We start from the raw sequence: 15,388 nt of genomic DNA on the forward strand, positions 1-15,388 counted from the left end.
ATGGAGTCTCAGGACACTGTTGTCCATGGTGGGGTTGCACACTGGAAGGTACCTGAGCTTCCCAGAGCACTGCGCTGTACATCACACTGCCTTATCCAACTCTTCATGCGGGTGCAGAGTAAGAGAAACTTGGGAGGAAAACACCCCTGGGTGAGCAGGAATCGTCTTGCACAGGCAAGAAAAAAGCAGATCTACTGGCTGGGATGCCAGTGTAGGATCTGGGAGAGCTGGGTTCACATCCAGTCTCTGCTGCCAGCCCTTTAGGAGACCTGGTCAGTCAGCACAGATTGGTAAAGGCATTTGTGGATATTAGAGCTGTATGCAGCCACAAAGCAAGGCTTTCAAAGCCTCTGATACTCTGCTCCCAGTGAAATTGCTAAAAAAATTGCTTATAGAGACTTGGCAAAAATATCAGTAGGCATCTCTTTCTGGAAAAGCTGGCCAAGATCCACTGAGGTTTTTAGACTCTTGGCTCTAGTTTAAGCACTTCACCTTCTCTTTTCTCTGTGAAGCCTTTGCTTCTGTTCCCTATCTGTCAAATGGAGATGACAGGTTTCCTCTCCATCGACACAGGGGGAGGCAGGTGAAAAAAATTTAAAAATTCAGGGTGTTCATGCGGTATTGTAACCCAGTATATGTGCCCCCAAAGGATTATGGTATAGGGGAATCAAATCTATGAAGTCTCACAGCATGTATTTTCTTCTTTCTCCCTCTAGGCAGTTCCTATATAGGCTTCTGACAGGTCGATCTTGCTGGTATTTTTTTTTTTCTCCTCAAAGAAATGCCAAACAGACCTTGCTTTGATCCAGAACAATGCCAGAGTGGGCAGCTGCATTGCAGTGGCGCTGAGCAAACTACAGAAAGCCAGAAGGAAAGGGAAACTACCTCAGCGAAAGGACACAACCCCACCTCAGCCAGTGAGTTCCCTGCTGCCCTCCAGATAATGCCTCTGTGCTGACAGCACAGGATAAATTTATATCTATTCCCAAAAGTAAAAGGTGACTCAGCCAGAGACCAATCTTTCTGCTTCACACTGGCAGACATTTTCTCTTTGGTGTATTTTATTCTTCTCAGATAAATATCCTCTCCTTCTCCCCCTATCCACATTTACAGGGAATAAACACTGACAGTGGCCTAATCCCATTCTTCGACCATCAAATCCATTAAAACTTTAATCACCTTTTCACCTTTTGCTGTGCCCTTATGTACAACTTCAACTGTATTGCTCTCAGTGCCAGGGAACTCATGACTACAGGAGTAGACCTGGAAGAGGGTGGAGGGAGATATTTTGAGCTGCTAAGCGATACACGTTTTATAAATATCTCTTTTTGTTGGCCTCCTGCTCGTGATTGCCAAAATTACAAGCGGTACAGCGTATCCCGAATGAGAGCCATTATAACCCTAACACTCTATTCACTATCTTGGATTTTTGTGTGTGCCACATAATTTACAGGAAATCTATTTTAGATAGTCTTCAGAGAGCTGAAAAATTTTCTAAAACACATTTGCAATAGGATTTGTCAACATAAAAGAGGGCAGTGACTCCAGTATTTGATGGAATGAGAAAAAAACAGCTGTATGTCCCCAGAGTATCTGGAAACTTCCTGTTTGTGGAGCTGTATTGCTTTTTCTGGCTTTGTAGGACAATAAGACAGTGATCTGTAAAGTGTCACTGGGTACCGCAATTTCTCCTGGGAGCTTGCAAGAAATGACTGCATTTTTCTGCCCACTTTTTCCAATTTTCTTTGCTTTTTTACACAGCAATGCTTGACTTTTTCTGAGGTTTGGTGCGCCAGAAATTGTCCCAAGAGAGATCGCTTCAAGGGCACTGACATGACCAGATGCATGCAACTTCTTATATTACTCTGTCACCACACAGAGAAACTGCCAGCACCTATATGTGTACACACTAACATCCCACCTGGCATGCTGGGGCTGGCTATGAGCAGGCATAATTCAGAAAGCAACATATAGAAGAGATTTTGATTCTTTCTAATCGGGATTGTACAAACCTGTGTCTAGCCATCCAAAAGAAGCACAGGCCTTCACACTGTGAATTAGATAGCTTTCAAGAGGGTGGGAAAAGTGACTAGGAAAAGCAAAGAAGACTTGGAAACTTTTTCCTCAAGTCCTTCCAACCACTTTTTACCTCTTTCTTCCCTCTTAAAGGTGGTGATTGGAGGTATCAACGTTGACTTTATAGCCAAGGCACAGAACCCTGTCATCCTGGTACTGTATCTATAGCAGTTTTCTTAGCACCACTGCCATTTCCAGCTACCTTTACAGGCATGCCAAGCCAAAGGCGGCGGGGGGGGGGGGCGGGGGTGATATCTGTGCATGATATCTGCATGTCTGCATGTGCACACGTGCACAAACTTGGGAGGAGTAGTGCTGCATATTCGGTGTGTTGTCTAGGTGGGCAATGGAATGATACATACTGCCCTACTCTGTTCCTGTGCCGAAAGTCACTATCCCTACCCCTCGAGAGAGGGACAGAGCAATGTATCATCCTTACAATCTCCACATACGACTCTGGCCTCTACAGTCTATGTTAAGGTGCCTTGGGGCTATTCTCTGATGCCATAAGCTCAAAGACCTCTTTTAAGAGAAGAGCTGCCCAGGGCACTCTCAAAGCACATATGCAAAGAGCTAGAAACAATGGGTAAAGACCCTCACTGTGCTATGACAACCTCTAATTCAAGGACAGACTCTATAGGGAGGAAATCCCCAGGTAGGAGCCAGCTCTGGCTACCTGGGACTGTCTTAGCTATGGAAGTCAGCATGAATAGGAGCAAAAGTCTCTGTGCAGAGTACCCACGGGGGAAAGAAACCTTTGAGAAAAGTGGTACTGACACAGCTGCAGCTAAACAAGAGAGCCAGCTTCCTCAGTCATAAAGGATTTGAATCACACACACAAAAAAAAAAAAAAAAAAAGATTGCTTTAAAAAAATAGAACATTTAAAATCTTACCAGACCCTCTCTCTCTCAATTTGGTTTGACCAATAACCAACCAAGAAGCTAAAGTGGAACAAACCTGGGACTTCCCCATGCGAATGACAGCCATTTGCATGGCCTATACAATTTTTGTTGAGCTGTATGAAGTGCTACAGATGATTGAGGCAGTGAAGCTTGCTCAAAAGTTTCTTGGTGTCTCGAATTACTCTACGCTGATTGCCGAGGCGGGAAACTCCTGCCGTCAGATGGGGCAGTCTGTAGAGACCTCTCAGTCAGATAGGAAAAGACATGCTGGGGAAGCTGTCCTTAAGGAAGTTGGCTGTTCAGTGATACAGAGGCAGAGGCCAAACAATATTATAATGGTCGAGGGTGACACATGCTGTGATCTAACTGATAACATACATACCCCACACTCAGCTGTCAGGACAAGGAGCTAAGCTATGTCCAAGGGTGGGCAGCCACCTTTGGTGTGTCAGACTTGAGTGCAGATCCCTGGACCACCCACAGCACAGTGAGGGGCCAAGGGCAGCTATAGACACTGCTGGGAACAGCCAATGGGGGAAAAGGAAAAAGGAGATTTTAATGTTGCATGAAAAAGCGAGGCATTAGCTGCCCTTCAGTATAGCAGCAAGTCCATCATGGCAGCTACGCAAATGCCAAGCTGCAGGAGGATTTGGGAACTGGCAGCCAAAATGTTTCTGCTGACAGCTGCTGTGGTTAGGCACAGAGGAAAAAGGCACTCTCAACAGCATTGCTTTGTTTTGGCTTTTAAAGACAGTTTTTTTCCAAAGGGCTCAGCACCCAGCAGGCCCCACCCTTATCCACGCTGGATTTGTTGCAGAGCACTGGGGTACCGCTCACACCTCATGCTATCTCAGCAAGAAAGCAGCTGCATTCTGTCCTGGTTGTAATTCCCACGTGGCTTTCAAGGCTACCCAGAAGCAAAGTGCTTTATAAGTAACTATATCTGACCTGCAGAGAAAGATGCACAGTCTTGCTCAGAGAAAGGTGCCAGAAGAAGCATTATGTTTATAATTCTCTCAGAATACCCAGAGGGTGAGCAGAGTCTCATTTTACATTAGGAACTCAAACCTCTTAAGATGTGGAGGAAGGTCCCGGAGACTCTCTCAATTCTCTGAAACATTGCCGGAAAGCATCAGCCCAGTCTTATTTCAAATCATCTCAGCAAGCCCATTTTCATCTAAGTTCGTTCACCTCAGCCAGCTCCACCTGAACACAACACAGAAGAGATGACACCCAAGTACCGCTCAGACTTGGAGTTACCAGCTGAGCTGGCAAGGTGCGATGAGAGCCACTCATTTTTTTTTCTTCAGAAGCAGGCTGCTAATTTTTCGCTGCACCCACCTGCTACTTTAAAGAGAGATTTAGCATCTTCATTTCTTTTAGGCCCCTGTGGGGTTGTACAACAGCAGAGGTCACCCACAGCTGGGTCCCTGAGCGGGAGGCTGGTACATCTGCTGTTAGAGCAAGGCTTGGGGTAAAAAAACCTGAAACTCTGCCTTTGGGATGTGGGGGGGACCAAGGGAAGATCAGTACGCCAGACAATGAAGGGAGCTCATGAGTACTTCAACATGCCTGCAGGCATCAGTTTTGAAAAACTGATAGTGGAGCTGCATAAAATAGAGTTTGTGCTCATTACTGATGGCAGTTAGTACTCTCTTTTAATATTGAAATAGGGGCCAGTGTTCAAAGCCATGTTGTTTGACTTGCCTAAACAAGCACCTTGCTTTTTACTTTGGAGTGTTTGGTTTGATTTTTTTTTTCCTTGGCCGCCTCTGTTACGGATAGTGAGCTTCAGAGTTAAAATAGCCAAGCTTAGTGCTTTCGAAATCTGCAGCACTCAACAGGAGACAGTTGCAGATGGAAATATCCTCATTCCTGGCAATACTGTGGCAATTCCCAGGGAGCATGAGCAAATGTAATGGAGGGGCATTTGGGTTAATGAGGAGTGACAAGTAGTGGAAAGATGGACAGAGGCCATAGGTTGCTTATATACAGCAGTTCTGCTCAGGTGGTCTGAGCAGTTCAGGGCTTGGAGAACTGCCAGACAGAAAAGCAAAGGCATCAAGAATTAGCACCAAGTCTTACAGAACTGGGGAGAGTCAGGGCAAAAAAACCCAGCCTGGAGGTCAGAAGGGAGTAATAAAAGAGCATATTTAGATGGGAGAGCAGCCTCTTACACAGTTGTAGGGCTGGATGCAGAAGAAAGCATTGTGTGCAAAGGACAGATGTACAGCTTTGCATGGGGGAAGAAGAGAGGTCCTTGGGGAACGCCCAAGAACAGTGATGGGTTGGAGGCAGAATATTGTGAGATGGCAATACTTTCACTTGTTTAGGATAGATTGTGGTGTTTACAAGCAAGAAAAATGTGTATGTGCAGGGATGTTTTGGTGCCTCTGCGCTAGTGTGGGGCAGAGAGAGTCTGGGCGAAGAGCTGCTGCGCGTCAGCACACACACACTTCAGTGCTTGCCACCCAAATGCTCAACATACTCTTAAAAGCTCCGAATTATCCAGAACTGTGAAGATCTTTATGACCGCCAGTGGCAAGCTGTCTTCAGAAATGGAAAGTATGTTTCAGAATTTTATGAAACAAGAGCTTTAAAACCATTTGATAGTCAGATGAAGCCGAAACTGATCTGAGAACTTACTGATGTAATTCTTCTGGCAGAATAATTAGATGGAGGAGGAGATGGGTGAGGGATTGCCTGTGTTCTGACAATTGGGCTGTTTGTGACAGACTGACAGATGGACAGAGGAGTGGAAGGCAGAGGCAAGAGAAAAAAGAAGTTGATAACCACACAGGTGGAGAAGCAGGGTTATTTTTGATGAGGGAGATGTTTGGGAAGAGAATGGTGAGTGAAAAAGTGTTCGGACACTGAAACAGATCCTTCCATGAGTAAAGTACAGAGATATTACAGGCAAAGGTAACAAATCTCATTTTACCTTCAAAGAGAAAAATAAAGAAATTAAAAAAAACCCAACAGAACAAAACCAAACCCCAAACTGCTTAAGGGGGGAGCTAAGTGGCTTGGAAGGCAGCTGCAGAGCCCGTCAGGTCAGGGTCAGCAGTGCTGGCATCCCAGCGCTGTTGTAAGCGGGTAAATTCAGAGGGCTGCTCATACCAGCTGAAACACTTGTTAGCGTTCTACGAGGTCTTAGCAAATAAGACCAAAATAGCAATGCATAGGGACATCAAGCAGATCTCCCCTCCTAGGAAGGAGCCCTTTGTCATCAGGGTTGAAGTCTGTAGATGGCTGTAGAAATTTGTATTGCCCTCAATCTAATAGCTAAATGCCTTCTGCTCCCTCTAATTGCTGACCTATGTTTCAGCAACATCAACTTCACTTCACATGTTAATGGAGATGTAGCATCTATGCCAAGCAGCCCTCCCAGTTTTGCCAATTAACAATTTATTCTTCCAGGGCGGTGGGCAAACAAACGCTGGAAGAGTGAGACGAACCTTTGGCGGTGTTGGAAGAAACTTGGCAGGTGCCTAGTTCTTGGGTTTGCCTGTGGGTGCATGCCAGCTGTGATTTGTCCTTTGGTATTCCTTCAACAGCAGGAGCTCTTGAATGCTGTTAAGATCTGGGACACGTTAGGCAATATACCAGTGGGCAGACTGCCTGGAAAAGGCAGGGGCTATTCCAAGAAATAAGAGGGGAGGGAGTTGAGATCAGGAAAAGAAAGGTCCACAAATATGAAGCTAACTACCATATGGCACAGTGACCCCAAATCAAAGTTAAATAGCATCAGTGATCTCCAATGACCACTGAACCGCCTGGCCCTCAGTGTTGAATTAATGCCAGGCTATAGTCAGAATAGAATTATGTTTTGAGCAAGAATTTGAAAAGAATAACCTTGTTCAAAGATGATCATCCATGCACCATGGACAAGGGGAACTGGGGCACAGGAATTACTGTAGAAGAGAAAGGACGACAGTCCTTGGCAACAGGAAAGGATCACACTGTACCTGGTGCTCCACCACAAGCAGGAGCAGACAGGTGTTTGGGGACTGAAATTAGGAGGGGCAAATTACAATATTATTTTGGGATTATTCTGGCTTTTTGACCTTTCCCAAATCTTCCTAACACAAATCTACTGTCACTTCAGGTCACAAATGGAGAAGCTTGAGGGGGAGAAAATAAATGCCACCCACTGAAGTATAATTTGTGGTAACTTGAAGGGAGAGGAGGAAGAGTTTCCTGTGAATCCATTCAGATTCAGTGGTTCTAGTAAGATAGCATGGTGGGAACAGCAGTGTGGGAAGGCCAGCAGCAGGAATGGCCGTGCACAGAAGCAATGTGGGAAAGCCCATGTGCCTGTGATGGTAAAGGAGATGATGCCAGGGAAGTACAGAAGTTTCTTCCCCCTTCTTCTCTTTTCCTCCACTCTCAGATGTTCCAAAAAAATTCAAAGAATTCAAAGTGCTGGTGCAGCAGGCAGACATAGATCCTCCCACTCAACCCCAGCCCGTCATTTGCAGCAGCTGTGGCCGAGTTTCATCTTGAACATCCTTCTAGATGAGGATTGATGGGCATTAAGTGCCGGAGAGCACTTTCCTACAGACATTTATCCTGCACAGGCTGTCGCTGTGTTCACAGTACTCTGATGGATTTATTAATATCTTTTGTTTCTATTTGCTTTTTAGACTGCTTAAGCCGTCTTGGATGGACTCCTCTCTTTTTATCAGCCATGGGGAAGGATGAACATTCAGAGTCCATCCTGCACTACTGTCACCACATGGTACGTTGCACAGTAGTGGCACCTCAGAAGCATGGAAGTGATGACGTTATGTAGAGGGAAAAGTCTTCTCAACCCTGGCAGACATAAAAGCGACCTTCCATCAGGCTAAAAGTAGGAATTATTCAATGGTTGTTCAGTTACAGACAATTAGAAGGCAAGGAGCGACCCTCCAAAACACAGTCTAGCTGTGTGTACCCTTTGGAGTCTGAACCGTGGGGTCTGAATTCAGCTCCAGGGAGTGGTGCTTGAAGGAGAAAGAGAGGTAAATCAGGAGGAACCACAAAAAATTCTAGTAAGGCCTAAGCACAGCCAGAAATACGTAAACCCTGAGCATAGACAAAGCAATGCCAAAATCAGCCTGGTTTGGGTAAAGCATAAGAGAGAGAAAACCTGGAACTGGGCCCCCAGGCTGGACATCTCCCAAGGCCAAAGGAGTAGAGTCCTCCATGTAACTGGATATGCCCCTAACTGTGCACCAGAAGAATACCTGACTGCAGCAGCAGCTTGTCCACCCAGGTCAGGGAGCCAGGAGCAGCAGGAGCTCCCCAGGACAAGAAGGCAGAGCATCACCACCCCAGCAGAGAAAGCCAGGAGGACAGCCCTGACCCAGAGCATCAGACACCCCCACAGGGAAGAGGTAGGGGTGAAGAGAAGCCAGGGGTGTGGGTGGAACCCCCAGGTGAGGCTGGTCGAGGCCATTAAGGCCCATTAGTGCCCTCAGGGTCCTGGTATCCAAACAGAGCACATGGGACCTTGGTTCTGGCTACCTGAGCAACTCAGTAAATGAAGCAATAAGAATATGAACTCTTTTTGGTTTGTCAGGGCTTCATAGCAGCAGGTCTATAATCCCTCCTCTACCCAGCACAGCGCAGTTTGTGTCATCAAAGTGAGCAGTCTCCCTAGGGAAGATGGACTTGCTGGCCAGCCGCCACGCAATCCTTGCCTGTTACAACATTACCACGAAGTGTTGGAGAGGACCCTTTCCTTAAAACCTCCAGCTTCCCTGTGAACTACTGGGGCAGATGCATTTCTCTGTCCACATGTACATCCTAAGAAATGCCCTGAGTTCTCTAAGCAGATCATTCACAGGACCCGCAGAGGAAGGACACCTCATAGCTCTGTCTGCGACACTGCTGTAAAAAGGGTTCCAAGGCTGCCCTCAAAATCAGGCTGTGGAGTCAGTGAGGTGGCTAACATAACCGCTAGCTGGAGCGTGCCACCAAGACAGGCCAGCATGTCAGCAGGCCATTGAAGTGTCACAAGCTCTGGGAATGGATGGCTGGAGCAGGCAGGGCTGCAGACCGCTCTTCCCTTACAACAGACACAACCTACGGAACTGCATGGCAGAGACCTGTTGCTCTCATTTACTAAATGATTTCTTTAACCTGTGGCATTTGTTGCATTGCAAATATTAAAAAATAGCCATCTGCCAGCACTGTCTAGAGCGAGGTACTTCTGAAATGTTGCTTATCTCAAGGGAGAAGGGAGGGCGAAGGAAGAACAGCAAGCTGGGCTATCGATCAGGTGGACACAGAGAAAGAATGAGCCGAGTGTGGCAGGGAAGAGAAACGTGCTCCATGTATGACTGTCCTCCCTGTTTTAGGACATGAGCACCGTCCTCCAGCTGGAGGGGAAGAGCACAGCCACTTACTGTGCTGTGATCACTAGCGCTGGGGAGCTCAGCGTCGGCTTGGGAGATATGGACATCCACCACCAGATAACAGAGCAATACGTATGCATACCATCTGATTTGTAAGCTTTTTCTTATGAGAAAGAGTGTGGACATATGACAAAATGCAACCGGTGAAACTGTACCAGGAGGGAATGGGTGTGCAGAGGGAATATGGGAAATGCTAAAGTTAACCCCAGACATTGGCCACTGAGATAGCAGTGTGGCAAGCTACCAGAGCTCTCTTGCTGCTGACCCAGATGAAGTTTCTGTTTCTGCTCCATACAGTATCACCACTACTATCATCCATGACGTATAGGCCAGAATTCTCTTCATTAACTAGTCCCAGCTAACCTATAATTTTTGGCACCTTAAAGCCAGCAATAAATCCAGTCCACCTGCAGAAATGGTATCTCTCCCTTTAGGGAGAAACAAAAAAAAGTGGACGGAACACTGATTAAAGCAAGTTTTCCTGTTCCATCCCCTCCCCACCATCCCTGTTGTTTCTACATGCTGAGTTGTATCAACAGGCACTGCTGCTCAGCACATCCAAACCTTCAAAATGTCAGGGCTAATGGAAGCAGTGATTAAGGACTGATTCAGTGAAAGCCCCGTCACTGCACCCTCCTTCCCTACTCATTGTTTTGTCAACAGAACAAAAGCCTGTGGTTCATGACTGACAGTGATATAGAAGTTAAGTGCAATTTACTTACCAGCGGGATCCCCATGAGGTAGAGACTTCCTAGGGAAAAATATGGTCACTGGTCCCACTTCCATCCCCACCCTGCCTCTCCCAAGCCTTGGCACAGAAAACCACTACCTGACAGATTAATTCTCCTGAGCTTTACAAAACACTTGCGGCCGGTGGAAACTCTGAACCAATCTTCTGCTGCAGAGTGCATTCTGGCAGCCCTTCTTTCCACCAGGATTAGCAGAGACGTGGGAGGGATGCTGCATGAGAGCCTATAGCACTGGCCTGGCATTCGGGCAGTGGTCGTGCAGCCTCAGAGAGCCGACGGAGGGAACGGCAGCTCCCCGCTCCACTGCTCCCCTGTCCCCCATCCCTACACCATTCCGTAGGACCCAGGAGTAAAACACTCTGATGAACAACCTCTTAGGAGGCATTGTGCACAGAGGACATCTAAATGACGTGCGCAGCAAGCAAACGCGTAGTCAAGCCAGGCATAGCACAGGGAATCCTACAGTGGCATTAACTAGCAGCATTCCCTTTCCCTGTAGGTCTCTGAGTGACCCACGGGTACCAAAGTGGCCTAGTGAGGACCAGCAACTATCTGTCTCTGCTGGAGGGGCCTTGCCAGTTGAGTCCAGCTCTTGATGGCAGGGAGTGGGGGAAGGAGAAGAAAAGGAGGAGGTGAGGCAAATGGAAAAATCCATTTTCCTTAGGGAATCACTCTTTTAGGTTCATGCCTGTACCTAAGGGCTGCAACACCAGTGAAACTCCTTCATCCCGAGTCTGACTAGCAATTATTTTGTCCCTCTGCAATGACTCAAGGTGTCTCTACTCTGTGTCCTGGATTTTCACTAGGTGTCCCAGTTCAAGGAGAACCTGTGCCAGGCCCCGCTAGTTTGCATTGATGGAAACGTGCCTCTTTCCACTATTCAGTACGTCTGCCAACTAGCTAGAGAGCATCAGCTAGCAGGTAAGGAGAACTCGCCCAGCCCTGGCCCTAACAGGGCTGTAGCATCTAACAGCCCGTGTGCCAAAACACTCCGCACACCCTGAGAGCTCTCCGCTGCTGCTTGCTGGAGATACCCAGTTATTGTCTGACGTGCTGTGTTATTCAGCACTCCTTTCTGTACTCTACTACTCTGTTTCGAATGGGTGAAACATTTCTGCTTTCTCTGAGTTTTTGTCATTCTGCAGCTAAATCGCATTTCCTGTAGCGTAGGTGCTATAGCCCTTGGGCACTGCCAGAAAGCCAGGGAAAGCTGCTCCCTTTGCCTTTAATCTCAAGGCAAGCACAAATGTGTGTACTTCTGCCAGTTTGAACAGCAATATAGTTTGCTTCTCAGAATAAGTGCTAAAGCATCTTTTGAGATTTCTCTCCCACTCCCCATAAAATACATAGCCCCCTCCCCTGGTATGCTGGGGACCCTTCACAAGGCTTCCTAAACCTTTGGAGTTATGCCTTCATTTTTAAAAGCAAATCTTGAAGAAAGAGACAATGTTCTTAAAACTTGGCAGAGGCTCCAAAACCAGCTATGAGGCGTAACAAAACTGGAGTCTGATTATATCACTCCAGAGCCAGAAGCAACTGGCTCATTGCTGAGCACTGGAAAGGAAATCTTGGGAGACCTTGTCCCAGGCATGGGGGAAATAGTGTTTAAGTTTCTAATAGATTACACGTATAACCCCAGTTGTGTAGATCACGCTAAGCCTTCTATGCTGCATCCCGCTCTGATGTAGAGATGAACCACTAATGAATTAACTAACCAATTGCAATGTTGTTTTGAAGTGTGCTATGAGCCAACAGATGAGAACAAGGCCTCTAAGCCATTCCTCTCAGACAGCTGGAAAGCGCTCACATACATTTCCCCCAACCTGCAAGAGCTAAGAGCAATAAATCGGACCCTCGGAAACCCTCTGCCAGCAGGTATTGAATACTCAGAAGGGTCAGTCACACTTTTAGATAACCTAGATCATGGAGAAGAGCATTTTCTGCTCACCCCCCCCATTTTGAGCAAATTGGATTATAACACAGTGGGGATTCATAAGTGCCCTTGGTGTCTTCCACCTTACAGCCATTCTCCGCGTGGGTTGTACTGCCCAGGCTGGACTGATGATCTAGAGAGAGCACAGTGGCCTGGGATGGCTCCTTGTCCAAAACCAAAGACCCCATTTGTCTCACTTCATCAGCTAAACAGGAACAAGCTCTGGTTTGTAAACATGTCTCTGAAGCTTGATGCTTTGAGGGCACCTGTCCCAACAGTACCACCCTTTGCAGAAATTAAATACGCCACCACATGCAGGTGGGAAACCAACAGTATTAAGACAAGGAAGCCATGCTTCAGGACAGTTTTTTGATCTCTACATGACATGTTTAGTCCCATGAGGGGTGGTTTCTTCAGCATAGGATAGAGGTACGGTATGGAAGTCTAACATTGGAGAATTCCATGTTTCCCATGACTTAAAGAAAAAAAATTATATCAACCACATTTCAGAAGTGCTTATAAATAGTAGTGCTCATAAATAGTAGTAGTGATGCTCATAAATAGACTGCCAACCCATAAAAAGGCCAGTCGAGGACCTTTAAAAGTTATATCACAGTTTTTCCTCCCCACTGTCTGAAGAGCTGCCGTCCAGGTTGGAGGATGTTGTCCAGACTGCAGTGGCCCTGGCCCGCCCTTTGCTGGCCCACCTGCGCTGTGTGGTGGTGACCCTCGGCGCTCACGGTGTCCTCCTGTGTGGCAAGAGCCTGGGAGGGAGCATCTCGCTTCGTCCAGGAGCCCATGAACAGGTAGGGGCACAGAAAACAAACTCTGAGCTCTCAGTTGCTTTTTTCTGGGACCACACAGCACCACTGCTATTTCTGGTGGCATGGCAGCAGTCCTGGGAAACATGGCATTGCTGCTGGCAAATGTACATGTTTGGGGGGTGGAATATACAGCTCTGAAAGAAAATCAAGTTGTCTGTCCCTATACTGCTGGCTCCTAGCAGCAGTGTTTAAAGTCAGCTAGTTTTAAATGTGCTTACATGAATATTCATGAGTGCAAGCTTCGTTTTCAGGAAGCTTTATTTAAATCACTGGTCTCTTTCAAAGTGTGAAAAAAGATTATTGCCTTTTTTTTTTTTTTCCCTTTTCTTTTTTTGGCATCCGTGCAGGTCTGGATGGCATCAGCCACATCAGGCCTTATCAGCTTGGGCAATTCCCACTAACTTCCCTTCTCTCCCCCGCAGACTGCTGCTGCCAGCCTCTGCGCTACCCACTACCCCGCCATCCACGTCGGCAGAGAGGAGATAGTCAACGTCTCGGGAGCCGGCGACAGGTATAGTGCTCACTACTTTGTCTTCTCCAGCTAAATGTGGAAGGGCCATAATCAGATTTCTTTGAAATTCTACTGCAAAGGCAAACAATATTCTGCTGCTTGAAGGAACAGACACTAAGGACACAAGAACAGGACTGGTTACCGTGATTCCTTGCAAAGCTTGCTAAAAATGTCCCCCTGTGCATCTTGGAAACCAGTCTTGCCATTATTAGTTTTGCTTTTCTTTTAGATCCAAGCCTTTCATGGCAATCTAGTAGTTCTGAATTAGTCTGGCCTTAGCTGCTAAAAGCAAAGTAAACCACCTTACATCAAAGCTGTTTTACTAACTCCTTTACTTCCAGACTTCTCCAATGGAAGTCGGACTGCCACTCAGTAGCTAAAATCGCCCTATAAAAGCATTTCATTACATTCTGCATTTGCCTCTGGCAATAGCTCATGCTTCAAAAGAGTCTGCTGTATAATTCACCTAGCTGTTCACACAACGCTGTACATAGGAGTAGGAAATGACAGGTATTATTCCTAGCCCCACTGATCAATTCTCAGTCTGTCAGAGTAATATTTTATTATGCCCCTTGTTAACTTGTCAAACTATATGTAGTAGTCAGGTTTTTTTTCTTCTTGCTTCATACATTACAATAATTGATTCTATCCTTTCATTGCCTTGGGCTAGACCAAAAGGCTGTACGTGACCAGTATTTCCTTTTATTTTTCTACTCTTACCTACCAATAACTCAACATAGCAACACTTCTTTTTTTCTGAGTGGGCAGAATGAAAAGTCTTTTTTTTTAAACTTGCAGTGTCCTCAATATTTGAGTTAGGATCAATCAATAACTTCATGCCAACCTAGTTAACCCACTTAACACCAGGACACGCTCCTTGTGTCCCAAATCACCTCTGAGATGAGTTGATGCAACTGCAAGGTGGTCTTCTCCAAAGAAGACCAAAATATTATTTGGAGCAGTAAGCGTAACAGCAGAGGAATGGGGGCTGGGAGGAATCTTGCAGGGTCAGCCTGTCCTAAGGAAAGCTCAGCTTTGCTCACTAATTTGTTCACTACTTCTGGCAGATGTGCCCACCCTCTGCCAGTCCCTCCAGGGACACAGCCTCCTCTCTGCACCATCTGCTTGGTACATAACTACCCCTTACCACAGGACAATTTTTCCTAGAGGCTAAGGTAAACACCTTTTTCCTTTCCCTTTTAAAAAGCTTAATTTAAAGGAAGAGCAAAGGTGAGATACAGTGTGCTGCTGCCAAACACCTCCACTGAGTTACACAGGAGTACTTTAAGTTTGTTTTTCCTTCTAAAACTATGAAAGCTAAGGGCCCATTACTGCTCCCATTGCTGAAGTAATATTGGTCTGGAAATCCCATTCCCCAGCATCCCCAGGTCCAAGTAGGAATTTTCACATCCTCTTCTTCATCCGGGGATGTCCTTTCTGGTAACCTCGGCTGCTGCACTGAGCTGCAGAAATCCCTGTTCTACAGAGTAAGAGTGCCAAAACAGGCTGCAAATGCCAGAACGCTACACTGACATATATGCCATCTCCACAGCACATAAACTGGTCAAGTTGCCCAAGCCCAGCCTGATGGCACTTTCACGGGACTGTGCAGCAGGGGACAACCCAGGGCGATAACACATTCACGGCTCAGCCCCCGTGAACCCTCGCACTTTTGAAGCACTGCTCAGGGGACACTGCGCACCCAGAAACAGTGATCCAGGACACCTCACGCCTCTCTTCCCCCCTGTGGTTCTCCTACAGCTCCAGAGGTGCTGCCCAAGGAGCCGTGCGTGTTTGGGAGCAGCGGCTGTTTGCTCCTTGCACCTGGCTGCCGTGACAACATAACACCGCATGCCTGCACACGGCATTGCTAGGGGATGCTCCCCCAAATATTTATGCTGAACTTCTGGAGCTGTTGAGAGATTGAATGTTTTATGGAAATCATAATCTTATGTGCCTTTGTTATGGATAAAAAGATGTTGAGGTAATTA

The 15,388-nt window shown here is 46.6% G+C and overlaps 1 protein-coding gene across 1 annotated transcript in view; it reads left to right on the forward strand.

Annotated features, from left to right (window-relative positions):
* LOC104324611 (uncharacterized) overlaps positions 1–15,388 on the forward strand; it is a 29,487-nt gene that overhangs the window by 10,331 nt on the left and 3,768 nt on the right. Inside the window, 9 exon segments of the mRNA XM_009928874.2 lie at positions 793–917; positions 2,170–2,229; positions 6,400–6,466; positions 7,626–7,720; positions 9,324–9,452; positions 10,936–11,050; positions 11,867–12,004; positions 12,702–12,868; positions 13,309–13,397. Coding sequence (XP_009927176.2) covers positions 793–917; positions 2,170–2,229; positions 6,400–6,466; positions 7,626–7,720; positions 9,324–9,452; positions 10,936–11,050; positions 11,867–12,004; positions 12,702–12,868; positions 13,309–13,397 — 985 coding nt within the window.

Source organism: Haliaeetus albicilla, chromosome 19, assembly GCF_947461875.1.
Source record: "Haliaeetus albicilla chromosome 19, bHalAlb1.1, whole genome shotgun sequence".
Taxonomy (NCBI): Eukaryota; Metazoa; Chordata; class Aves; order Accipitriformes; family Accipitridae; genus Haliaeetus; species Haliaeetus albicilla.